This window comes from Carettochelys insculpta, chromosome 1 (assembly GCF_033958435.1).
Source record: "Carettochelys insculpta isolate YL-2023 chromosome 1, ASM3395843v1, whole genome shotgun sequence".
Lineage (NCBI taxonomy): Eukaryota > Metazoa > Chordata > Testudines > Carettochelyidae > Carettochelys > Carettochelys insculpta.
The window spans coordinates 262,149,437-262,177,411 of NC_134137.1; the positions used below are offsets into that span (position 1 = coordinate 262,149,437).

Consider the following 27,975-nt stretch of genomic DNA (forward strand, 5'->3'; position numbering starts at 1 on the left):
GGGGAATAAAAGGGACAGCTGAAAGGGTTGACTGTAGATGGGAATATATGACAAATGTAATTTATTCTAAACAAAAAGCAGTCAAGTAGCACTTTAAAGACTAGCAAAATAGTTTATTAGGTGAGCTTTCGTGGGACAGACCCACTTCTTCAGACCATAGCCAGACCAGAATAGACTCAATATTTAAGGCACAGAGAACCGAAAACAGTAAGCAAGGAGGACAAATCAGAAAAAGATAATCAAGGTGAGCAAATCAGAGAGTGGAGGGGTGGGTAGAGAAGGTCAAGAATTAGATTAAGCCAAGTATGCAGACAAGCCCCTATAGTGACTCAAAGTTCCTGTCCCGATTTAAACCACGTGTTAATGTGCCCGGGACAGGAACTTTCTGAGTCACTATAGGGGCTCATCTGCATACTTGGCTTAATCTAATTCTTGAACTCCACCCACCCACCCACCCTTCCACTCTCTGATTTGCCCACCTTGATCATTTTTTTCTGATTTGTCCTCCTTGCTTACTGTTTTTGGTTCTCTGTGCCTTAAATATTGAGTCTGTTCTGGTCTGGCTATGGTCTGAAGAAGTGAGCCTGTCCCACGAAAGCTCAACTAGTAAACTATTTTGCTAGTCTTTAAAGTGCTACTTGACTGATTTTTGTCTTGATAGTGTAGAGACTAGCACGGCTTCCTCTCTGTTGTAATTTATTCTGGAATAATTAACTGAGTTTGTAAAATGGACTTTTTAAAAAAATAAATAAATAAATAAAAAACCCTCTACTAAATTCCAAGAGATGTGGTGTATATTTCAGAGCAGATTTTATTCCCAAAACCCAGATCTGGAGTTTTAATTCTCCATAGCACTCAGCTCACATTTGAATTTTGAATCCACATCAGCCAGAATACTTGATTTAGCACTGCAAGGTCAGTATTTAAACACAGGAGGGAGTAGATGCAGGCTGTGTGTGACAGCCAGAAAACTTACCATTGACACAGTAGTTTGAGAGATACAATAGGCAGGATGGGAATGACTGGTGTCTGGCAGGAGAGATCTTACTGCCTAAATCAATGAAATTCTTGGTATCAGGGATGGGCTCAATAGAGGAACTGGGCATTTGGATGTGACCCAGAGGTAACTGAAGCAACCCCGGCACTAAGACTCATCTACACACGAACTCATACCAATTTAAACCATGCATATGGCATTTAGTTCAGTTTAAAAGTGGTTCATTGCAGTTTAGCATCAACCTATTCCTAATCAAATTAAGACAAACTAAATTAGTTTATAGCAAAATAAGAATGCCCAACTGCCTTTCCCACCAGTTTAACTAAAATTGGTTCATAATCATATCTTTAGTTAAAACCACTGCAACTCAGAACACAGACATGTCCTGAACCTATGGATAATGGTTTCTTTGCTTCAGACAGGGCACATTTCCTCCTCCTCCTCAGAGATGAGATGTTCACTCAGAGTGCATTCTGGAAGAAGTCATTCACATATAGCAACATGTCGTCCATGTCTCTTTGGACTCTCACAGTGAGAAACACTGTACTAGATGGACTAGTAAATCTGTTCGACTGGATGGGATTGTGCCACAGCGCAGTTGTTTATAATCCCCAAAATAAACTACAATGGAAATTTTCCGAAGAGGAAGGACCCATGTGCCAGTTGAGTTTCTAAGAGGCACAGTAACAATAGCCACTGACATGTTCCAGTATGGGAGCAGAGAATCTGCCACCCTCCTCTTTCCATTCAGATGAAGAACAGGGCAAATTTGGGTGATATGTTATACAGAAGCTTGTCAGTCATGATATTTATTCACTCCCGCAGCTGCATACAGTGCAAGCAAGGAATTCTGACAGTGGCAGCCCTTAGGAGAAGACTGCTGAAGCAGAAACCAGTAGTTGTGGTCTTCATAGGGGACAATTCATAGGGGACACTGCATGTACTGAAACAACCTGTCAGGGGAGATCAGAGCGATGAAGACAGAACTTCCTTCCTCTCAGCAATAGCAATGATACAGCTCTGAAGGCATTTAATTCTACCTCCCTCTACCACAATGTTGACCTCAGTTGAAAGGGTTACTGTGGGAGGAAGCATGCCTTTTGGTTAAAATTCCAACGTGCATTCGATGGGGGCCTGGAAATTTGAGAAATGCCATGCTCTAGGACAGAGCAATCCTAGCGCCTAGCACAACAGCTGTAGCCAATAAAAAAAAGCCCTGTTTCAGACCGTATCGCTGCAACATGCTGCAGAATCTTCACCTCCCATTGCTCCTCACCCCCACAAGAGAAATCTGTAGACTGTTTCCTTTCATAATTTATTTGCATTGTAAGGTTGGTAGAGGACCCATATACAGTCAATATGCCATTGTGCTAGGCATTACACACAGCAAAAAATAGTACAGGTTGATCCTCTCTAGTTCAGCACTCTGATCTGGCAACAACCATGATCTGGCATGGTTTTAGTTAGGCTGTCCACTTGCCATGGTGTGGCCAAGTTTCCCACAGTCCTATAAAGTTTGTTTCCAGCCACCAGTCCTGTCTCTCAGTGTTCTGTGCTGCTAGCTCTAATTTAGCCTTAAATGTTTAAGCAGTGGAAGTGTTCATAAGGCTGCTAGACAATATTGACCTCTGGTTCAGCAAATTCTCTGGCTTGGCATTGATCAGGTTCCAAGGGTGCCAGACTAGAGAGGTTCAACCTGTAGTGTTAAATTTACAAAGTTTATTTCCTTAAACATACATTTGTTCAGTATTTTATCTCACACTGTGCTACCGCAGTGTTCTTTTCTGCTCCTTGTGTACAACAAGGAGCTGTAAGGTTAAGGACTACTAGAGGGTCACTTGGGCTCCATGGAAGCACAAAAGGTTCGTCTCATTTCCAAACCAACAGATGTCCGAGAAGAGGAACAAGGTAAGGCAAGGCAGACAGACTGAAATACCCTCTTCCTCTGCCCTTTAGAACATAAGAATGGCTATACTGAGTCCGGCTGAGTCTACACTCGCCACAGAAGATTGAACGCTTAGGTTCAATCTTCTGGGGTGCCGTTCCATACAGGCGCAAAATGGCACATTCTGGGGTCAATGTTGACCCCCAAACTCCTTGTGAGCCGCAGAGATTAAGGAATGCCAATAGGACAAGCGCTCCCATCGGCATTCTGCAGCAGGGACAGGGACAAATATCAACGGCTGCAAAATCAATTTTTGATATGTAATTGTCCTACCCATTGCGTAGCAGCCATCAATATTCCAGGTAAGTGTAGATTCAGCCTCAGATGGCCCATCCAGCTCAGTAGTCAGTCTTCCAGCAGCTGCTCCTAAATGCTTCAAAGGGAATGAACAGCTCAGTGATCCATTCCGTTGTCCAGTTCCAGTTTCAGGCAGTCAGAGATTTAGAGATAACCCAAAGCATGGGTTTGCATCCCTGCCTGATAGCCACTGATGGACCTGTCCACCAAGAATTTACTTAATTCTTTTTTGAAATCAGTTGTACTTTTGGCCTTCACAGCGTTCTCCAGCAACAAGTTTCAAAGGCTCACTGTGCATTGGGTGAAGTAGTTAGAGATAAAAGTCACTCTTGGGGCAGTATTTAAAACCGGCCTCTCTAGAAATTTAGTAAAGATACTGTCTAACCTAGAAAGAGATGCTTCACGATATGACAGCGACTCGTCTGCAATAATGATGCTAACAGGTCCCCTTAGCCCGCAATTACTCAGCCAGTTTTCAAAGCCATTCTCCTGCTAGTGTGGAGGACACATAACAGAGGAAATGTCTCGAACGCTGCTAGAGCAAGGGTATACCCCACTTTTTGATAACAGTGTCATTTAACTTTATAAGTAGCTGCCAAACCATTTTGAAATTCTGAAGATGTATCTGTGGTCCTGAAATCACACACAAGCATCTGGTTTGCTGATCCTGTTTGCTAGACAGATCCAGTTGCTAAAAAGGTTTTAAACTGTGTACACCCAGCTGTTAAGAACTAGACAAAAGTACTTCTTGTAAAACAATCTCAGATAAAAGTCAGGACCTACAATGCAAACTGAGTCCAAGATCTAGAAACAAAGGTAATATTTCCATCACACACCAAAGGCACAAAGAGCAACAAGCTTGATTCATATGCTGTCAAACTCAAAGCCCACAATATGAAGTTTTGTTGCAGGTGAGCACACAGGAGCTGCTGCATATGGGTGTCCTTGCTAAAAGGCAGTATTTAAAGAAATAAAGAAATACTGAAGTCTGCCTGGTCCGTGAGTCAGCTTGGACTTTTATTCCCTTCATTTGTGCTGCAATTAAAAGGGATGCTATCAAGCAACACTTGCGCAACTATTCGGCAGCATGTGGGTCCTGTCCTAGTGTTCACAGTACATCCCCGACCCTGCCAAGCAAGTAATTAAAATTCTCTGGGTCTCAAGTTTACTTCTGGACTATTGGACCCATTAGTGACAGGCTGGTTGTTCAACCAGGAGTATTGGGGGAGAGAGAGAGAGAACAAATTACTTTACTGTGACAAAGAAACAAAGAGCCTAATTTGGTCAATATCCCATTTGGTTCTTTTATTAGCAGAAATTAAGAACACAGCAAGTCATGAGATCCCATCTCATATGGAACCAGTCACCATAGACCCCAACCAGGAAAATATTCCCGAATGTGCTTTGTTGCTTTCAACAGTAAGCAATGAAAAAAAAGAAAATACTGAACAAGGCCACTATTTAATGGGGAAGGAAAGGAGCTGTAGGTCTTATCTATTCTATGGCAATAATCTGCACACAGAGCAAGCAAGCGTCTGATCGCTGAGAGTAAGGCATTCAGGTGCCAACCTGGGAAGAGTTCTCAGCAAGCGCTACGGAGGGAAGAAAGTGCACAGCTAGGCAGTTTATTGGAGCACAAAAAAGTCCTACACAGAGATCGACTGAGATAAGAACAGCAGGTGTAGTATTGTGTTTTTGTAATAGCTCTCTGTTGCGTTGGGGCAGGTTACAGTGTCCCTCAGGGAGTGAGTGTAGGGCGATTCAGGATGGAGAGTGCCACTTTTGCTGGTATTGATACAGAGGTATCCAAAGTGCTTTCCAGAACAAGTCCGGTTCTGATATGTACCACTGCTGTCTGAAGTAGCAGAGACATCTCCTGTCTATGCTTATTAAACCCTCTCATCACAGGCGCCTGGTTAATACTGATCTGTATTATGAGTAGGCACTGCACAAACCCACTGGACAAGCCTTTCCTTCAGTCCTACTGACACCCAGCTAGGTAATCCTGAGAAGCAAAACATCCCCGTAAGCTTCCCACAAGCTTGAACAAAGCACCTCTTTCCACTGCTAAGCTTTTTCAGAAATGTTTAAATAACTTCACCCAAAGACAAGGAGAAAATGCTTCCTTTGTAGAGTCAGTGAGGAACCTTGAAAATAAATCGAAGCCTCCCACTTCTATTCAACCCTATTAGACAAAATAACCCCTTGAAACATTCAATAACAGCCTTGCTTCCCAATAGTGTTTGTCAGATCTTTGCAAGCCACATTTTTCACTTGCAAATTTAAACTTTCATCCTTTTAAAATTTAGAACGATTGTGCTTTCCCCTTAGTTTGTGAAGCACAGCACCTTAGGGACTCTATAACTCATCAGGTAGCAGCTCTAAGCTTCCAGAAACTAGACACTTACTCCATTACACGACATTCTATGCCAAACAATATCCCCAACAATTAACTTTGCCTCAAGACTCAGAAGATTCTCCAGCAATCTGCTTCTCTCTCTGCCTTCTGACTAGGTTTCAGAGATCAAGCCACCCCAGTTTACCAAGGATGAGTGTCTGTCCCCTATGCAGGGGCTCCACAAGAGTCCAAATGGTCTCAATTTTACCTCCAAGTTAAAAAATCCCAGGTCTGCCCCATTGGTTAAGCAGGGCTGGGAAATTACATTGATTGACTGGACCTGAAAAGTGAAAACTGTGCAGGATTTAGTGCAGATTTTAAAAAGTCACAAGATTCTGGAGGCCACGCAGCTCTCTACATACACGAACGTGATATGCTTTAGGTCAAGAGGAACCATCCAATCTGATTGTTTCCTGCTGACTGCTTCACAACAATACCCATGATACCAGGGGAAGTCAGCTGCCCTTCCAGCAGGAGCAGTGGCAACAGTAGGACAGGGAGTTTAGTTAATTAAGCACTAGGAAATACTAGAACTTCTGTGGCTAAGGAGTGCATATTCCCTTCTTTCCAGTGCCAGCCTTTCCTCCCCATGTCTACCCACTGGAATAGCTACTGTATTATTTAACAAGTGCCATTACATTATGTAATCATATCAAAGTATGGCAGAGCCATGAATGCCAACCAAAAAGCTAGAAAATGGAATTTTGTTTGCAGACAGGTACCATGGATGCGATTCATGTGCCACATCTCTTTCTTGCTCTGACACACACCTGTCACACTCCTCTTCATGTGGCAACAAACTGTGCAAGTTCATTTTTCTTAATTCCACAATCCAATGCCCCACTCCCCCACCCCGAGGGCCAAGAAAGCTCAGAAGGCAACTGTCTCATGTGGCTGGGCAGGGGTCAGATGTATTATTCTAATTACCTTGAACAGCTAAACTTACTAAGACCTGTATGACACTTTGATTAAAACATAGGCAATTGGCCATGGCCAAACGTTATAGGTCATGTTTTCAGCCGGCTCTTATCACAATGCCATATTGCCAGCTTCCAGGAGAGTCTGCAGGACCATCATGCCTCACTCCCAAGCATTTTGCCTGATCCTCCTGCAGTCACTTTTTGTGCAAAATTGAAACAGTGTGTGGTACTTGCATGTTGCATTCTATACAAAACCCCTTTCTCTCCCCCTCCCACCCCTTTTGTTTAAAACATTTATATAAATTTATTTTAACAGAAAGTTAGAAATCTTATTTACATTTTTCCCCAAAAGAGCATCTAAAAATCAGCTCCTTCCACTGCCCCTAAAGAAGATATAAATCTTAACCTAGATTTAAAAAAGAAAACTGCTAAGCCTCCCATCTTCTACAAATAAATATGGCATTAAACAGAAGCCGATTTGGAGACGGTCCTCTGTCGCTCAATCTGTAGATCAAGAATAAGTTAGGGTTTCAGAATTTCCTGGTCTTCAAATTGATTCACTCCACTATTTGAGGTATAGATTTCTCTTGTTAGAAATCCCAAGAAGGTTCCATATCCCATTACATGAGGCTTGGATTTGCAGGTGCTCATGTCACTAGACAGTTAAATTTAACTCCTCTTGCAGTCCTCTGTTTTGGTTACGATCCTGGGCTGAAGACAGGTTTTACTGCATGTCTCCCTCCTCTGTGCAGCCTCCCCCAACTGTGAAACGGAATTCCTGAAGATTCGAAACACCATGGAAGTGCACAAAAGCTCCAGCCACTACGAAGATGTGAAACAGCTGATGGGAGTGGAACTGTGGAAGCAAGACATGACAGTTCAGACAGACGGAGTCGAAGTATCACTCTCTTTCCAAAAAGACTTGTGTTGGGTTTCAGTGCACAACAGCAACAGCTTAACTTCACTTGCTGAGCTACTCAATGTGCCATATTAAATCAGCTGCTATAGTATCACTGGCTACAGCACCTTCCCCCTCCTCTAGCTGCATTCACTGGAAGCAGGAGAAAATCATCTGCTTCAGATGGCATAGCCACCAGAATCACTTTGCATACCTGAAACTTAAAAGAAACACACAACTAGACCCCTAGCCATCTTTGGCAGTTATCACACCAGCATGCAGCCAGTTCCCAGGCTAAAAGGCTGACAAGTAGTGTATTTTTACTTTACTCTTACTGCTTGGTAATTTCTGGAGTTAGTGACATGTCCTATCTTATCAGTTGGGATAAGTATTGGCGTTCTGCTCTAGTAGTCCCAGACACATAATCAAATGGCCTTTCCAAACAGAGTTGTTCCGTCTGCTCTATCACCATGGGGGAGAGCCAACCTGAACACGGCTCAACGAGTTGTCTGAGGTTTAATTAATGCTAAAATCTGAAGTTCAGTCACTGGCTAGCCAGAATAACGAACCTAGGAAGTGCGTGATTACACTGCACCAAAGGGAAACTATGAGGGAGTGATACTGAACACACCTTCCAGTTTAAAGGAAGAGGTAACAGCATGTATAGTGGGTTTGGATACCCATTTGGATACCTTTGAGACTAAGAGCAACATGGCATGAACTTGGCAGCACCTCAGGGACAAAGTACAGTCCCACAGCTAGCCTTTGTAAAGGCATTTCAGCAATTTGTAACAGCACCGTCTCAACTTTTCAATTGTCAAATCCATTAATTGCTTCCAGATCACGAAATCTGACAAGCAGCTTTTAGAAGGGAGGGGGGGTCACTGTATTATTCTAATTACCTTGAATAGCTAAACAGTTGCCACCAAAGAAACAACTCCATAGCAATATCCGTCTTCAGCCTAACAAGCTGGTATGCCACACTCTTAACATCCAATTACTTTTCAGACTCACCCAGATATCGCACTTGCCCGGGAAGAATCTCTCTGGTATCCGGGCAGCATACAGCGCAGCACCAGTGATGTACAGGCAGGCCATCAGAGCCAGCCAGCCTATCTGCCCCATTGTGGCTGCTCTGAGAAGGCCTTCAGAGATGACAAAATGTAGGGTAGGGATGACACCACTGAGACCCAGACCCAGAAATACTCCTACAAGGAAAGAAAAATGGTGGATTGCGGCTTGGCTCAAGAAAGCAGCAATAGGCAGAGCCTAACATTCACAAAAGACGTAAGATGGAGGCAGTTCAAGTTGGACACCTGCAGTTATGGCAGCAAGTTCATATAACTTATAACATATGTGTATATATATATATAATTTATATAACATATAACGTAACTAAGTAAGTGCTGAAGAAAGCAGCGCATTCCTTGATACACTGAATACTGGACAACAGCTCCACTAGATATGCTGTTGTTTCACTGTCAATGAGTGCCTCTATGTACAGGAGATTTCTGCACCAATTTGAATGTGACCATTTTTGGGCTATAGAGGGCGCCTAGATCCCATAAAATATCCTGCTACTGAAAGTACGGTAGAGAATGACACACACAGAAAAAAGGAAATGACCAGTGATGTACACTATTTACAGTATAGCATGCAGGCTGCCCCAGGAATCAACACAGAAGAAACTACACTTGAGGCTTATCTGATCCTGTAACTTGCCAGATCACAGCTGGCCTCATTTCAAGATCACCCTAGCACAGCATATTATACTGTCTCAAAGTTTAGCAACCTAATCTTATATCAAGACAAGATGTACTAGGAACCCCATGAGTCAGATACTGATTGCTAGTATCTTACTGTTTGTTAAACAATTATGGAAATACTCTTAACTAAGTCCCCCATTCTATGTGCTGCCCCCGAACTTCTGCATCTAAACCCAACACCAATGCCTCTCTTGCAGCAGATGTAATAAGTTTACTGTCCAAGGATGTGTTGGCAGCGTTTCCCAGTCATGTAGGCATCTTGTGGCAATGCAGGGTTTTTCTAGGACTCTGCTTTTGTCATGAGTTTGTAGGAAAGATCAACTGCAGTTAAAGCAGGGGACTAAAAAAAAAAAAAAAAAAAAAAAAAAATTTTTACCTGCTCTTACCCCCCGGTACTCAGGAGTTGCAAACATGTCCCACTGGGAGACTAGAATGGCTGCAATGCCCAGGACACAAATCACGATCAAGTAGATGAAGCAGGGCTGAGGGTTGCAGTAGAAGGAATAGTACAGCCATGGAACAAAGCTGCCCATGATGAGAAGTGCGATGCCAGAATAATCCAGCCTAGAACAGGATAAAACAAGGTAACAAAGAGAGCCAACCCCAGATGTTCCTGTATCTACCATCTACTGCTTATATTGAGAGCCTACTTATCCCTGCAAAATGAGCTTCCTTACCTTGTTCACTGAATTATTACTTCCACACAGCCTCTTGCAGATTCTTGCCTAGCCATGCAGTTAGAAGATCTTTACTGAGCAGTGGTCAGCAGATGTATGCTGTTCCTCTGAGCTCAACATTCTACAGGCCCAGGGTATAAACAGCTGATGCCACTTAAGACTACCTCATGTTTTCAATCAGAGGGCAAGAAACTGACTACACACACTTGGGAGAATTTTCTTGATGCAAAAGAAAACAGATATGCACTGTGGGTCCTGCTTGAGTGCAGCCAGAATTCTGGACACTTCATTCTGACTTGTCTGACAAGCCCACACGAGGATGGCAAACGCAGACTCCCCATCCAGGGTCTCAGTGACCACATAACAGGCAACTACTCACATCAACAACCAAGGTCGTTTTACATCAACTAGGTGCAGAGCAAGCAGAGTTGCTACAATCCTGGACCTTGAGGCAGGACAGCTGGCCCTAGCCCCGCAGACTTTAACACACAGTTGAGCTGGACTGCAGCAGTTCTAACTGGGCCAAGAACTGCTGTCAGACTGTTTGCTTCCTGACAGGTGATTCATACACCACCACCACTTTGTGCAAGAACAAGTTCTTTAGTAGGGAAGTCTTTTGGTCCTTCTAGACTCTTTTCATGGTTGACCTGCAGACTTCTCAGCCCTGATTAAGTGACCTTTCCGAGGAAAACACCCTCATTGTCCAGCCAAAGGAGGGTGCTTAACAGGGGCATGAGCTATACCTCCTAAATCTCCTTTTATCTGACAGAACCTTTATGTCTAGCAATGCCCAAAAGGACCCAAAATATATTAAAAGAAAGAAAAAGGCAAAAAAATTACATCAAGACTTTGGAATATTAGCTGTGAATAGCTAAAAATTTAAGTATAGACATCTCAATGGCCAAGGGAAAAGAAAAGAAAAGCTGTTTCTGAGACTGCTCCAGTAAAAGGATATAGAAATTGGCACTCCACCGTGGTCTAAGGAATGTTGGGTTGGAAGAAACCACATGTACCCTTACTCACCAACTACAATCCAAATGTGTCTCTGGGGTCACGCAGCTAGGCATGTTACTACTACAATGGGGCTTCCAAACCCTAGCTATGATTCCCTGCCACTTCTGCCCAACTTTTTCCCATCTAACATATATTTCACCCTGGATACTTACTTGGAGAAGAGCCGAGAGACACCTTCTGAATGGCAGTAAACTGTGTGGAAAAGCCATGAAAAGGAGAGGCAAAGGATGGCTCCCAAGAAGAACATTCCAACAACTACCTTCTCCTGCACAGGTGCTACAAAGGACATGTTTGGCCGGAACATGTAGAAGATTCCCAGACACAAGAAAAACACACAACCTAAGTGAAGATAAAGCAGAGGTATCAGACCCATGCAATCTAAAAAGTATTATACTGGAACACGTCTACAGGTGTGCGGAAAACAGAACACAAGATTATGATGACAGTTTTACACTTCCATGTTCTCTGATCCAGTCAGTCACATGTTTGAGACTCACTTGTTGAATCTGATCAAACTGAATTTGTAGACATTTGAACAGAAATCATTGTTTCACTTGTTTTGTGAGGTATCCAGAATCTAGTTGAGCACACGACTGTCACTCTCAGCTAGGTACCAAATATGCATTTTGTCTCTGATAACCAATGTAAGTGGTAAGGAAAACTGTAAAGTTAGATGTAATACCACTCATCATGTCCTCTGTTTCCAAAGCAAAGGCTGAGAATCATGATTCCTAACCCTCATACAAATTATAGTCCCAGATTCCCCAAATGGTGGTAGTCACTGAAGAGCTCATCACCCAGAAGCACAACCTCCCTTTCCTCACCGATTGATGGACTTCTTGACGGACTAGTCTCAGAGAAAGATCAGAGCCCAATTTTCTGCTGTGGCATATTTATTCCAAAGCTTAAGTTTTTTGCCAAAGAATACCAGCTGTTGAGTGAACAGTAGAAGAGTGTAAGACTCCAAAGCTGGGCCAGAGGGTTGGTAGGACAGTCACTGCAATGCTAATTCTGAAACTAATTTGTGTCCAGTTAAATTTCCTGTCACACTATGATAATGTGCCCTGGGCAATGAGAAGGAGGTATTCAGCACAGGCAAAGGCACTCAAAAAGCTGCTCTTTTGCAAAAGTGACAGTTCAGATGTTTCTGGCAGGAAACAAGCAACACTTGTTGAATTTAATTCATGTTAAGGCACAGCAAACGATGCTCAACGTTGACAGCAAGGCTTGACCCTCCAGCTAGACCTATGACTCTAGTTTGGCAGGAAATGGAAAGTGCTGTGCAAGTAGCGCACACCTCCATGGGAGGAATGAAGAAGTCGGAGCTTTGCTGACAAAATGGAGATTGGCACAAACAAGTCTGAGAAGAGCTACGTCCAGTTCTCAACTGAAAAGTAGTGACACTCCATCACTGCTTTAAACACAGAACTCCCCCAAAATACTTCTCACCTTGTTATTAATCCCATGTATTGGGGAAGAGGAGCACAACTGAGGGACAGAATATGCTAACAGTGTGCTTCTCCTTCCAACAAAAATGCTATCTCAACTGCAAAAGGCAGGGGGGCAACAGAACTGGGCAGGCACAAATATATTGAGCATTTACAGCACACACATTTCTCCTTTGTTCCTGAAAAAGCCACAAATCAATAGCACAGCACTGCTGTCAATTTGTATAATTGGAAAAAGGAGATACTAAAAGGGTGAATGTCCTTCTCTGGAATCCAAGAAATGTCTTCTAGTATATTCCTCTATCCCCTACCCCCACCACGCCCTGAAAATTGCTGCAATTTTGTGCACTCTCAAGGCAAGAAGCGATCTTTGGATATATGCTTAAGATCTCTGTGTCAGCTATATCAAGAGGGGCTACATTCCAATGGCAAGGAAATCACCTTAATCCTAACCTTTGCTGGGAGAATTTTAACAAGGGATACCTTGAATCTTATCCACCATGTCACAGCTAGAAGAGTGACTGCATTTATGATTTTGCCCCAGCTAAGGGACATTCGACACCAGCCCTAAAACTCAGGCAACAGGTGGGTAAGTCTACAGGGGTTTCAGCCACTTCCACATCTACACAGTGCTATCCTACTGAAGATTTCTGGCAAACAGAGCCAGATTTTTCAGTCCCAAGAGGGGTTTATGGCTCCTAGCTCCTACATGGTACTTCCTGGGAAGGTTAACTGGAGTAGGGCAATAGTCCCAGAGGACAGCAGGTCTTAATGCCCTGCATCTGGCATCACTGGGGCCAGGAGGTTGGGCAGAGCATCACAGAAGCAGGATTCTGTTTGATACAGATGCACACATGATGTTGTGGCAGGTTCCTCCAACATGACAGCAGTGAACCAACAGGCCAGAAAAGCAGCCACCACAGTGGAGTGCATGCCAGGCTGTCTCAGTCCACCAAAACATTTTTCCGGCTGCCTATGCTCTTCAATAAATAACAGTGCATATTCACTTTAAAATGGAAATACCTAGAAGATGTGTCCAGATGTTGCCAGTCTCAGTGTGTATTCTGAAGATGCTCTTGAAGCAAGCACGGAAGGAGGGCATAGGTGGTCTGTGCCCATGCAACAGATAATCATTATCCTTTAGCCAGTCGGGGAGAACATCGTGGGGTATGACCCGCCATCGGCCCTCCCACACCTGGAGGTTAAGAGCACATGGTTAGAATCTCAGCCAATGAAGTCCCATAAATCGTTTACATGGCAAAAGGAAAAAACAGGAACTCCTGAGTTCGTCTCAGTGCTTTAAAGTAACCAAAATGAATGCAGTAAGCATATGGAGCAGAGAGTGAAGGGTGCCTATTCTACTCAACACACTAATGGTCTGAACTTGAGCTAGCACTGTCACTAGTGCAGGAAGTGGAATACATCAAACATGCCAACACATGGAAACACAACCAGGCTCACTGTAACTACTCAACACAAGCTAAACGTCTATTTAATGTGCCTGGTTCATATGGCAGTAATGATTCCACATTTTTTTATTTGTTTATTCATTCATTTTTAGTGGGGAACCCATTCACCCATTGAAGAAAACTAGGTATGGCTCTTCATCTTTAACAGATAAAGTTCCAAGCAGAGTCCCATCTCAAGAGCATTCCTGACAGTATGACCACTAGTGTTTGGTGCAGTATTTTAAATCTAATATGGGACAGTCAGTACTTATCCAGAATACACAAAGTGAGGAGAATTCTCTTATGGCTGAGCCTGATGCCCTTCCAGTACTACCAGCCCAAGAAGCAGAGGACCAGCAAGGAACCAAACTCTGATGCTCTGCTAGGAGATCTCCATCATTCTCAATTCTTGTATTCCTTCCCACCTATTCATGTGCCATTCCTGTAGAACAGGAAAGTACAAAGTCAGCAACCCTTCCAAGGAGGAGTGCTGAAATGTGACCTTTTGACCTCTATGCACAGTCCAAGCGCTCGTGATACTTTTTAAAGTTATTAACAGTCCTACTTAAACAGCTTCATTAATAAATAAAGATGCAGAGCTTTACCATTTAGGTGGTGGTTGGTAGCATTAGCTTGTCTTTGTTAACCTACAGGTGACATGGCTTTGAGCAAGCTCCAAGCTGCACAGGGGAGAAGGTGCAGGGCTGAGCTCCTGCCTCTCATGCTGATGAAAATCAGCTTGCGTGCCATTCTTGGCATCCGTGCTGTGGGTCGCTGACCCCTCTTGTAGAAGGCCCCCTTTGCAAAAAATCACTCATGCAGAGGCTCTTACACAGCACTCCCTCAGTGGCACAGCACTAACAAGATGCACTTAATCTTCACTCTGGCTCCTCAGCTGGCATAGCAATGCACAGAAGCATCAGGGGAAGGCTGCATACAATAGCATAGACAGCCTTTGGGTTTGCTCACTTAGCAACAAGTATATATAGGGCTCTATCAATTTCATGGCCATAAAAAATGCATCACGGACCATGAAATAAACCCTTTCCCATGAAATCTGATGTCTCCTTGTTCCTAGGAGTGCCACATCAAAAGGAGGTTTCTAGATCTAACGGGGCAAACGCAGAACACAACCTGTTCCTCTTCAGCAAACTGCTCTGAAGAGGGGAGGAGGGAGTGGGAACCAGACAGAGCCACATCTGGGTGCCTCCCCCTGCTGCAGGACGCTGTCTGGGACTGTGCAGCAGCCTGAGGTTCCTGCACCTGGAGGAGACTTGTGGTTGGACTGTACCTGCCCTTGTGCTGGTGGGGACTTCCTAGCTCAGAATGGGGAAGGGAAGGACATGGACAAGGAGTGAGTGTGGCATAGGGGGTGCAGAGGTTTCTGAAAGTGCAAGTATTGTTACTTCTACACTGGACAGGACTAGCTGCTAGGAGCCCCTAGCTGCAGCCATCCCTGCAGCACAAGTGAGACAAGACCCATCTCTTCCTTCTGCAGCTTCAGCAAGCTCTGCGGTTGCTGCCTTCAGAGTCCAGCTCCAGAGTCCAGATAGCAGCCAAACTGACACGCTGATTGAAAGAGCAATCCGCTGTGCCGACAGAGAGAGGTTAGACTGTCCAGCTGCTCTCTACAAAATGAGCTCTCGGAAGCACAGCACTGTCCCAGAAGCCCAGTCTGTTGACAGAGGTCTCCCTGGAATGTCCAGACTAGCTTTCTGTTGACAGAATCTGTAGAAAGAGGCATTTTGCCCGATGGGGGAGCAGCAGAATGCTGTCCAGAGAAGCTCTGAGTTCTGTCGATTTACTGTCCACAAAATGCCTTGGGAATGTGGATGTTCCACAGCTTTTGTTGACAAAACACCAATTTTATTGACAAAACTCTATTGTAAATATAGCCAAGAATTAGTTGTGTTTCGTGTCACATGCACCAAAAATGAGGGTAGGGGGCTTCCTTATTTGAGAAAGAAGAGGAAGAAGAAAATAAAATAAAAAAATACAACACCCTCAAATGCAACCTGGACTTCACAGAATCCTTTTGCCAATGGCAAAGAGATGATGTTAGTATTCACAGGCAGCACTCCACCCAAATCCAAAATAAGGGCATCAGCCAGAAGCCAACACAATATATTCCCCACAACTTTAGCAGAACTGAGAGTCAAGGCCAACAATAGCCACATCATTCACAATGGATTTGTTTGGATGGACGTTTAAAGAGAACCCACTCGTCTATTTGTGTAGCAGAGAAAGTCCATTCTACAATGGAAGCAAATGATGATGTGGAGGCAAAAAATGTGCAAGTCTGAAGGAAAAAAGCAGTAAAGCAGCACTTTAAAGACTAACAAAATAATTTATTAGGTGAACTTTCTTGGGACAGACCTACTTCTTCAGACCATAGCCAGACCAGAACAGAGTCAGTATTTAAGGCATAGAGAACCAAAAATAGTAATCAAGTAGTAATGTTTGGTTCTCTATGCCTTAAATATTGAGTCTGTTCTGGTATGGCTATGATCTGAAGAAGTGGGTCTGTCCCACAAAAGGTCACCTAATAAATTATTTTGTTAGTCTTTAAAGTGCTACTTTACTGCTTTTTTGTTTTGATAGTATATAGACTAGCATGGCTTTCTCTGTTACTAATCAAGCCTGCAGAAGTCTGTAAAGAAACGTCCTTGTAAACAAAAGCACATTGAAGTAGGATCTGGAAGCAGAGTGCTTTCATTCTGTCTCCTAACGTACATATTTCCCAAAGGGAACACATGAGCTACACTATGATCTTTAATCTCATTTCAGAATGTAGTCTCTATTGTTCCAAGCTTTCTAGTTCATGTAGTTATAGAATACTTGGGGTCTCAAACAGCAGCAGCATTAGCAGAATATATATAAGTGTTCAATGACCAAATCCATTGTGCACCTGCTCTTCCCCAGTTTACTGCTGGCATAGTTTACTTCAGGAATACGGCTTGTCAGTTACTGGAGCCCACTAGCTAAATGACTTTCTTGCTTACCTTACATACAAACTCTTCCATTTTTTCCATGGCATGGTGGGCTTGTAAAAGAGGGGACATACCCATAAACCCTTCATCTTCCTGAGCTGGTTCATCATTACAGTCGCATTCCTCAGAACTCTGGAAGAGAAAAACCAAACATTACATAAAAAAAGCTGATAAGGCAAAGAATCATCTTATATTTTTCTCCAAAACCAAACATAGGCTAGCAGTTGACGCGAAATTTCAATTCAAGACAAGGGGTAAAATTTTCCAAAGTGACTGAGGTGTTTATACAAGTGCTATCCATGGTTTTTCCGAGCACAAACAAGCCAGGGAGGATGGCGGGGGGGTTGTTTGTTTCTCACTGATGTGGTCCCCGACTGATTTGTCTATAGGTCAATGGTCCCAACCTGTAAAAGGTTCCTCAACCCTGCTATGAAGTCTCAAATTCTAATTTTGTTGGAATCACAAGATATTCCAAAGTTTTCAAGAAATATTGACAGGCGACTCCATCATTGATCTCCGAGATACTTCACCTTCCAGTACGATGAAGCTCACAAGCAAGTCTTCAAACTACAGCTCAGACACTCCCTCCCAGTTTAGTCCCACTTTGTGATACACAAACACTGGCAGATACATTAAGAATTTAATAAAGCAGCAAACTAAGGTATTTGATGCTAGAGGAAATAACTTTAAAAATGTTAAAACCCCTTATAAAAATAAGCCAACAGAAAATCTGAAAGTCTACAGCACAGGAAGCTCACTTGCATTTGGCAGAGGAGCGCTGAGGAAAAGAGACTTAGCCCATAAAAAATAAAAGAGGCTTTACATCAACACTGAAAACCATTGGCCACATATCCTGCATTTCTGATGTTTCAAGCCTGTTTCACAGAAAAGCAATCTAAGTCAAACATCAGCAAGATGTCACCTCCCATTTGGAGAGAGAACTGCTCCATTCATTATATTGATAATCATGAGAATAAGAGGTTTCTTAGGAATTGTTTTCAGTGGTCATTGCACCCTAATTTAAATGTTTAGCTGAAGTACAACTATAATAAGAATTGTCCCAAAACATCCATTTTTGCAGTATAAAAATCTTAGGAGGATCAGGAACACAGTGATTTAGAAGAAAGAATATCCATGATTCTTATACACAAATATTGCTCTGAGAGGTAGGTGTTAATTAGAAATTATAAGGAAGTCTCTCCTAACAAGTTCTCATATTCCCAGTAAGGCAAAATGAATCAACACACGTTTACTACTGATTTCTGTTTAATCTAGCAACAATAAAGTTTTGCTGAGAGCACCACCGTAGGCTCTGCCCTCTTAGTCCAATTCCTCTTCATGTCTTTCCACAGAACAGGGATCAGCAACCTGAAGCTCTTTAAAGAGTCATTTGTGGCTCCTGGTGCCGACTCCTCTGCGGCTCCGGACTCTGTAACGTGATGAGCAACAGAAGCTGCTTTGCCTCATGAGCTGTGCATGCTGCAGGGAGACAGGCACAGGCAGCTCCCTCCCCCTGCATGGACCGCAGTGTGGGGAGTAGAAGGGCTGAAGAAAGGAGGGGTCAAGGGGCAACACATACGGGCCCCAGACTCAGGCAGCGCAAAGGTGCTGAGCCAGAGCTGGGCTGGGAAACCAGGGAGGACGGGGTGATGGGAAAAACCAACAATCGGGGCTTGGGATGAAGTGTGGGAGACTGCAGCCAGAGTATGCAGTGCTGGTGGGCAGCCGTTGGGGAGGGGAAGAAGGGGAGCAGTAGCATGGAAGGCAGCTGTGGCATGAGTGGGTGGGGCAGCTGTGAGCCTGGGGGTCCCCTATGGGGGCAGGGAAAGGTGTACATGGGAAGGTGGGGAGGTAAGGGAAGGACTGTCTCATATTCACATGCACTGTAACTCCTGAAGTATTGATTTGGAACCAAATTTGGGTAACTGGATTGTCTCACAACTTTGGTTGCAGACCCCAGCATAGAATGTGTTCCTCATCAGCGTTCCCTGTGACAGCTTGGGCAGCTGCCTTGGAGAGATTCAGGTGCCTCCCAGCTGATTAGCAGAGCATTCACAGCCACCCCCAGTGGACAGCATGTGTTTCTACTGGTGGTATACACAACAAAAATTAATTCCCCCTCCATGGATGGGAGAAAATGACAGGGAACACTGCTCCTTATGCAAAATGACAGGATTGCGAAGAAACAATCCTTTGGCCCTCCATTACTTCCACTGCACTGAACAGCACCAGAAATCCCAGCATAAGTGGGACCTTCACTACTTTTTCCCTTTAATCGCAAATGAAGTTGGTCAGTCACCTGGCTGCACCATGACCGGTATAAGAGCCTATCTGATTATGCGGAAGCCATTTACTTGATTGACTATGTATTATATCTACACAAACAAACAAAGTGAATTTAGTGTCGGTGAGAGGTACCGGAGTAACAGCATTCCAGACCAAAGTCTTCCAGCCACCAATGTGCTTTAAGCCTGGACTTTGAATGGATCTCAAGACAATTTCTTCTTTCTGTCCTAATGATGTTATTTCAGTCTCTGCATTCCCTTCCTGAGACCGAATACAAGAGGCCAATTGTGGTCACAAAAATTAGACAAATCAGTTTCTCACATAAGACCAACATCAACTATTACTGACTTGCAATCTACCTCACCTGCAACCAAGAGGTGTGGCACTATCCTACTTCCGAGCTACTGAGCTATGTAGTTCCTCTGAAGTGAGCTTTCACAGGTACGCAAGGACTCTGTGTTAGGGTTCTGTAAAACTCCCAAAGGCCCAGCTATCATCATCTTTGGAAATGGCATATAAATGATCTTCACATGTGCCTCAATACCCTGGCACAGTGGAAAGGGTTGACAGGAGGAGGACGCTTTAAAACAGTAACCTTGTTTCTTGATTCCACATCATTTTATCATTTGGGAGCAGGACCTTCACTATTTTCTACACTGTTTGGAAATGAGAAACCTTCGTCTGTGTTGAGATCCATTATCCCAAACTTGATGCTGCAACACTAAGGATTTTACAATTGTTATCAATGGTCCTGGGATTACTCAGGGTCAGACACAACATGACACTGCATGCACTGAAGCATTCACCACTGACAATGGAAGCAAATTTGTGAGCAAATGGAATTATCTTCATATTAAACTTAGGGCTGATATGACAAGTTAGAAAACAAGGATGTGAACTTGGAGGCCTCATTCTGTTTCTACACTACCTTACTGGAAGAGAAATAAGACAGAGTGTACAACAGATGGATGAAGTGTCAAGTTTGTCTTTCAAGGTATTTAATCTTTTCCACAGAGGAGATTCAAAAAAAGTTAATAGCCAGTACTTTCAAGTTACTGGAATCTATGTGCTGAAGAGCTAGGCCAAGGGGCATACTCTTTTCCTCATGGTCCCTTGAAAGCTAATCCAGTCAGCTTCTAAGTGTCCCATGTCTCAATGTTGGTGATATCACCTACCAACTGGCCATTTTGACAGCAGATGATGATAATCTGTTTCCTTTCTGAACACTATTGTACATTTAAAGTTTCTTCAGTGTATGTCCTTTGGGGTATATAAAGCAGCTTTGAAAAAAAGCACACTGCTTGTAAAAAATCTTGCTTTAAGGCCTGTCTGAACAGTTAGTCTACAATTGCATGTGAAATGGCACTTCAAGTTCAGACCCTGCTTTAATGTTAATTAGCTTGCAAGTGAAGACATGCCCTAACTCCCTGGGAATCAGTCCAGGCTTCAGCAGATTGTTGTGGTAGCACTCAGTGCAGCAACTAGCAAGAAGAGCTGTCACAAGGATGAGAAAAAGCGAGTTCTTCAGTAATACTGTGCCAAAGCTCTTTGCAGCCTGGCTAATGGACAATATGCATTAAATGCCTCCAACTTACTGGAATTTAGCCCTTTTCCTGAGCAGGTCATTTTTTAAAAATAAACACAATTTAAAATAAAACCATTTTGAAATGGTTTTGGAGGACTGGTCATGGAGGATTCACTCGATGCGTTGTTTAAAGAAATAGGCAGACACCAAGACAATCAAACGGCTAGGAAAAAGCAGGTGTGGGGTCACTCGGTTTGGCCTCTGCACTCTTGTTAATGTATCTTTTTGCGTTAGAATTACTCAATTTGACACTGGATGAAAGAGAGTTTGTTTGCTTTATGCGCATGATCAGCTACTGATCTGTGCCAGCGTTCAATATTGACAAGGACTGAGAGATCGCTCCACATATGCATCTGCTCAGGAAAAGGACTAGTTCCCAAATGGAGGAATGTAAAGGCTGTGAAGAATTGCACCTGCCACAGAAGATTCTCACACACGCCCTTGCCCAGGGCTTTTGTAGATATGCTAAACCCCAAAGCAGCAGCATGACAAAGGCAAGCTGCCTAGACTGAGCTTCCAGAGAAAACATTTACTAAACTGACTCAGCAATAACCTAAGGCAGGAAGTTTCATGTACTTTATGAAAGGGAACTTAAAGGTAGCCTTTCTTTCTACCATCCCCAGTTACTGACACTCCTCAAGTCCCTTCCCCCACATTAGTCCAAGTGAGGCAGATGTGATCTCCATGAGAACAAAGGCATATGGCTACATGAAATCTAACCTTTGTGCAGAAAAGCATTTGTACCAGTGAGTGCTGAATAAAACTCCTCCTCCCTCTCCTAGCCACACAACAGCACAGCATGCGATTGTTACAAAACCAGCTGACAGGCACAGAGAACACAGAATACTGCAGGGTGCCAACGCTCCTCTGAACAGCAGCTTCCAAACAAATAACTCACGCCTTTGAGTTTGACCTAGCTACAGCACGAGCAGCCCTCCATCATTAGAGCTTTTCCTGCCAAGTTTCAGGATTGGTTTTTTGGGTGGTAGGTCGGAAGAAACAGTGGTTTTTCCGTACGTTAACTGCCCTTCTGGGCAGGTACTGCCTATTTGAGGTAGATAAGATCACGGATGCTCTTTTCTCTTCAGCACATACTGGGAGGCTTAAATTGTTTTCTTTACTGTTCAGTAGAGAATTGCACCAGTTGCAGAATGCTGACAAGTCCTGGCCTCTGGAGCCCAGAAATGAAGTCCCTACCCCACAGTCCAGACCTACCTGTCACATAGGGGACACAGAGCCCACAGATGTTTGCAGCTGTGTCTCCCAAAATTCTTTGCTAAGCAAAAACTGTCTTCTTGCTTCCTATTATCAACACAAGTTAGCTAACTACTTGCTTCAATAACAAGTAATCTCGGCACAAAGTGTGCATTGTGTATTATGTCAGCAATAGCCAAGGGACACAGTAGCTCCAATTTGCTATATTTTAGATGTGCAGGAAAGAGTCCCAGGAAGCATGCTTTAATTGAACCATGGCTCTTTCCCCTTCACTAAAACAATTACCTTTACTGACAACTGCTGGTGTATAAAATGTAAATAGAGGAACAGAAATACAAGATGCTAAGAATCTACAGCAACAAGGTCTGGATGCTTCTGAGATCCTTCGCTATCTTGTTATAGTAAAACTTAAGCCAATTTACATCTACTGCAGTAGCAGCTACAATCCTTCTGGGCAAGGCACTGCACAAATTTAAAAAAATGGCCAAAAAGTTTATGATAGAAGACAACATAATGAATACAGCAAAACAGGTTTGCAACAAAAAGACACCAAACAAAAACAGGACAGGGAATACACGTTAATTTGTTTGAACAAAGGAAAACCATTGCATGTAAATGCTTAATATGCCAAATCCAAAAGTTATGAATAATGCCACCTGACACCCTGCTGATAAAATTCTTCATGTCAAATTTTGCACTGGGTGGCATAAACCAAGATCCCCTTTTCGAGTTGTCTCCAGCAAGACAAATCTCAATCTTCCGCCAAGAATTATTGTCCCAAACCTTTTGCTTACCTTCAGACTCAAGTTTTTTAATCTTTCCTTTTTAAAAAGCAATTATTCCCCTTTTCCTTACCACCTAAATCACTTTGTGCTTTAAGTCCTGAGAAGATTCTTGTAACAATATACTGACATTGCAACCTTTTTCAAAAGGTCAAACTAGTTGCACTGAGAAGTCACAGACCTAGTCCTTGAGACATGCACCATCTGGACATTCTCCAGGATTCCTTCTACCCACTGTCAGAAGTGCCAGTGCATCATGTTCCCTGTGACAGCCTATCAAATCGTTCAGAGCAATGGGTCCTCCTTTCACTGAGGCACTTCTATGCCACACAGTACAGCTCAGCCAAAAGAAAGAAAACATCACTCAACAGTACAAAAGACTGTGGTGGATGGAATAAATGCAAAGAAAATGGTTCTTTGTTCCTTTTCTGTCAATGGAGGATTAAAATACAAAAGCAGAAAGAGTCAAGCACAGGTTTTTAGGGCTATATCAAAAGCCCATTCATCAGGTTATAAAAAAAGTCACATGCATTTGATTGTATCGGTTCAACAAAGCCACAGTAAGAGACATTTCTTTAGGAGATATCTCTGCCTGAACTACAGCACGGAAACAAAGACAATCCAAATTATGCAAAAAAAACAACAAGGGAAGTGCAAAGGGGGTGGGAGGGGGAATCACAGAAGCTGGGTGTTCCAACATGAGGTGGAGGAAGCAGCACCTGCTGAAGAATGCTTTGCCAACATATGCACACAGATCTATACCACAAAGGGAGAAAGTAAGTTGCATGAAGGAATGAAAAAAGACCACTTGCAGAAAACCCTTTATTTGCTCAGTCCCACTCCCACCACAACTGAACTATCCCCTTCAACAATGGTGGACAACCTGCAGCTCACTGGTGCTCCACCTGCAGCCCACAGACCCCCCCCTGTCTGCTCCCTGCCCACCACTCACCCATTGGGGCACTGTAGCTGCACACTCCCTAAAATCCTTAGTCCTACCTAAACGGACAGGAAACACAGCATCCAAGCAATGCAACTTTACCTCATTTTTATCTAAACAGGGTTTGGGAAAAACGCTTGTAAAATAACGAACTGACTGACATGGAAATCCAAAATTAATTGGGCATAAATTTGGAGTAAGAACTAAGAACTACTTTATCACACCAGAAGATTTACCCTGCATTGCTCAGGTCCTTAATTCATTTTTGTTTTTGGAAACAAAAATTAAAATGTACATGCCTTGTTTAAATCACTGCTCTAGGGTGGGGTTGTGCATGCGGGGTTCAATATGCAGGCTGTCCCAGGGAGAGAGGATGAACCCAGTCTCCTCTCTTTGCAACAACTTGGGGCCAGGTGAAAAGCACCTTCCCATGGCCACTGCAGCTCCAGCAGATACAGCTGGGGGATGGGTGCATGTCGCCCAGCTGGGGTGGGTCCAGGCTCGTGGGCTTTTTGTGCTCCCCAGCAAGAGTGAGGAATGATGCAAACATACAAATGGGAGGAGAGCTTCAGCCCCACTCCCCTCCCTACAGGGTGCGAGGTGGAGGGAAGAGGCACCCCAACTAGCCTACGTATTTCATGGAACATAGAGTAGTAGTACAGCTGCCTGCTAAGGACACAGAAACCACCACTGGCCATGTTCAAGGTGAAGCAGGAAGTCAGGCTAGCGCGTGCCCCCCCACCCCAGGACAGGATATGCCATTGCTGGATAAGTGTGGGGCAAGTTCACTCATAAGCCGCCCCCTCCCCCCGCCCCCATATCCCATCCTCTTCTCTTGAGCTGGGATTACAGTTACAGTGCCCAGATGGAGGGTGCTGCTATGTACAGTCAGTGGGGCAGCGGCTAACGTTGGCCTGCTATAACTTTAAAGAGTTAAAGCTGTATTTCATTAGTTTGGTTGTGGTTTGTTTGTTTGTTTTTTTAAATAAAAGTTATGCAGTAGTCACATTAAACCCATAGCTTTTCTAAGTTTATGGAGACAGCATCACTATTTTTGATAAAAATGCTGTGACAGATCTCAAGCCCTAATAATTAAACACTAAAAATCAGTCTGCAGACTGATCATCACAACACTAACACTAGACATTGGTTCACACTATGAAGTCAACACATATGACCCCTGTCCTCACACCTCATCTGGGTGAAGACAAATAAATGTATATCAGACAACCTTCACAATGGCAGGCAGAATGTTAGATTAAAGAGCCAGAGTCCTAGAAATTCTCATGAAATACCCAAAATACTTTCTAAGAAGGTACACAATTGCACAAAAAGTTCTGCATAGTGAACAGACTTTGCTTATTTGTAATTCTTTAAAAGGACAATGAACACTGGCTGCTGTTCACCCTTGTTGCAGAGATATTTTAAGCAGAATTCAGTAAGCCTCTTCAGTTAACTGTACCAACAGCCAAACCGTAGCCTAGCAGCAAACTAAATTATACTTCTGAACACACCCACTGTAAGCCAGATCATTTCTATTTAGAGATTATCGGTGAGGCACAGAGCCACTAACAGGCTGATTCTTCTCCACTATCCAAGTGGTTTCCATCTTCCAAAAATAATGGAGTAGCGTAAGTCCACTTTCCACATGGGGCTACAATAGTGGTACCCCAACTCACTCAGCAATAGTGTCAATCTATCCAACTACACACTCAGCCCGGCAGAAGAATCTGCCCTTTCTCGAGGACTCTCTTTCTGCCACACCACCCCCACAAACTTGATACAGTTTTGTGGGGATCTGGAAGCCTTCTTTCGCCATCTGCGACTTAAGGAATACTTCCAACATGACAATGAACAGCGCACTGACCCACAGGTACCCTCCCACCTATGGAACCAGAAAAAGAATTCCTCATGGACTCCCCGATGGTCGAAATGACAAACTGGACCTATACATAGAATGCGTCTGCCGGCGCGCACAGGCAAAAATTGTAGAAAAGCGGCATCGCTTACCCTATAACCTCAGCCGTGGAGAACGCAACGCCATCAACAGCCTCAGAAACAACTCTGACATTGTCTTCCAACAGGCTGACAAGGGAGGCGCTGTTGTCATCATGAATAGGACAGACTACCAAAAGGAGGCTGCCAGGCAACTCTCCAATACCACATTCTACAGGCCTCTGTCCGAAGATCCCACCGAGGAATACACAAAAAAACTACAGCATCTGCTCAAGACCGTCCCTATAAAAACACAGGAACAGATTTACACAGACACACTCCTTGAACCCAAACCAGGTTTATCCTACCTGCTACCCAAGATCCATAAACCTGGGAATCCCAGACGCCCCATCATCTCAGGCATTGGCACCCTCACCACAGGATTGTCTGGATACGTGGACTCTCGGCTTAGACCCTACGCTACCAGCATCCCCAGCTTTCTTCAAGATACTACCGACTTCCTCAGGCAACTACAATCCATTGGTGACCTTCCTGAAAACACCATCCTGGCCACCATGGTTGTAGAGGCCCTTTACACCAATATCCCACATGCAGATGGACTCCAAGCTGTTAGGAACATTATTCCTGATGACACCGAAGCAAAAATGGTGACGGAGCTTTGTGACTTTGTCCTCATCCACAACTATTTCAGATTTGGGGACAAACTGTACCTTCAAATCAGTGGCACTGCTATGGGCACCCGCATGGCCCCACAGTATGCCAACATTTTTATGGCTGACCTGGAACAACGCTTTCTCAGTTCTCGTCCCCTAGCGCTCCTTCTCTACCTGCGCTACACTGATGACTTCATCATCATCTGGACCCAGGGGAAGGAGGCTCTTGAAGAGTTCCACCAGGATTTCAACAGTTTCCACCCCACCATCAACCTTAGCCTGGACCAGTCCACACATGAAATTCACTTCCTGGACACTACTGTACAAATAAGCAACGGTCACATACATACCACCGTATACCAAAAACCCACGGACCACTATGCTTATCTGCACAATTCCAGCTTCCATCCAGGGCATACTACACGATCCATTGTTTACAGCAAGGCACTAAGGTACAACCATATTTGCTCTGATCCATCAGACAGAGACAAACATCTACAAGACCTTTACCAAGCTTTCCTCAAACTACAATACCCCCCTAAGGAAGTGAGGAAACAGACTGATAGAGCCAGACAGGTACCCAAAAGCCACCTGCTACAAGACAGGCCGCGCAAGGAAAACAAGAGAATACCACTGACCATCACATACAGCCCCCACCTAAGGCTTCTCCAGTGCATCAGTGATCTGCAACCCATCCTGAACAATGATCTTTCATTCTCACAGACCTTGGGAGGCAGGCCTGTCCTCGCCTACAGCCAGCCTACCAACCTTAAACCAATCCTCCCCAGCCACTACAAATCACAAACCAGTGACTCTAGGCCCGGAACCAGCCCCTGCAACAGTTCTCGCTACCAACTCTGCTCACATATCTACACCAGTAACATCATCACAGGACCTAATACCAACTATACTATCAGGGGCTCCTTCACCTGCACATCTACTAATACAATACATGCCATCATGTGCCAACAATGCCCCACGTGATTTACATTGGCCAAACTGGACAGTCTCTCCGTAAAAGAATAAATGGACATAAATCAGACATCAGGAACGGTAATGTACAGAAGCCCACGGGGGAACACTTCAATCTCCCTGGACATTCAGTGGCAGATTTAAGGGTGACAGTTCTGAAACAAAAAAGTTTTAAAAATCAAATGGAGAGAGAAATCTCTGAGCTGCAATTTATTTGCAAAGTTGACTCCATTAGCCATGGATTAAACAGAGCCTGGCAGTGGCTCGCAGCTTACAAAGGCAGTTTTCTCTGCTTTGGGTGCTAACAGCTCCCCATTTGACTCTGACAAAGGTTCACATCCCCATCCGATCTGACTTATTTTTTCCCCTTTTGATAAGTACTGTTGATACTGGGCCATTTTCACCTTGCTGAATAGACCTTGTCAGCTCTGGCCCTCCCTCTTACTGGGACCCCACTCTTTAAACACCCCTCTGAAACTACGCGCCCACTCATCCACCTGATTAAGCAGGTCTTTGCCCATGAAAGTTTATGCTCCAAAATATCTGTTAGTCTATAAGGTGCCACAAGACTACTTGTTCTATAAGTGCACACAGTTATGAAACTGGTACAGCACGCCAAAGGAGCTACAGTTACATTTCTTCCCACACATTACAGAATCTTCAGTTTATGATCAAGGCATTCACAAAACATGAACCAATTCAGCTGACAGAACATATAACTAAGTCCCACATACTTGATGTGCAGGAAGTTTGCATATATGTTTGTTCTTAGAGCACACTGCCTTTGT

General features: G+C 43.8%; 1 protein-coding gene across 5 annotated transcripts in view; it reads right to left on the minus strand.

The window, feature by feature from the left end:
• Window positions 1-5,576: 5,576 nt before the first annotated feature.
• Window positions 5,577-27,975, minus strand: part of ADIPOR2 (adiponectin receptor 2) — a 58,527-nt gene continuing 36,128 nt past the window's right edge. For all 5 annotated transcript variants that reach the window (XM_075006009.1, XM_075005979.1, XM_075005999.1 and 2 more), the window contains 6 exons: window positions 16,811-16,930; window positions 13,384-13,555; window positions 11,065-11,251; window positions 9,598-9,785; window positions 8,470-8,663; window positions 5,577-7,413 (listed from right to left, as the gene is read on the minus strand). In XM_075006009.1, coding sequence (XP_074862110.1) covers window positions 7,282-7,413; window positions 8,470-8,663; window positions 9,598-9,785; window positions 11,065-11,251; window positions 13,384-13,555; window positions 16,811-16,930 — 993 coding nt within the window. In that variant the 3' untranslated portion in view covers window positions 5,577-7,281. The remainder of the gene's footprint in view (window positions 7,414-8,469; window positions 8,664-9,597; window positions 9,786-11,064; window positions 11,252-13,383; window positions 13,556-16,810; window positions 16,931-27,975) is intronic.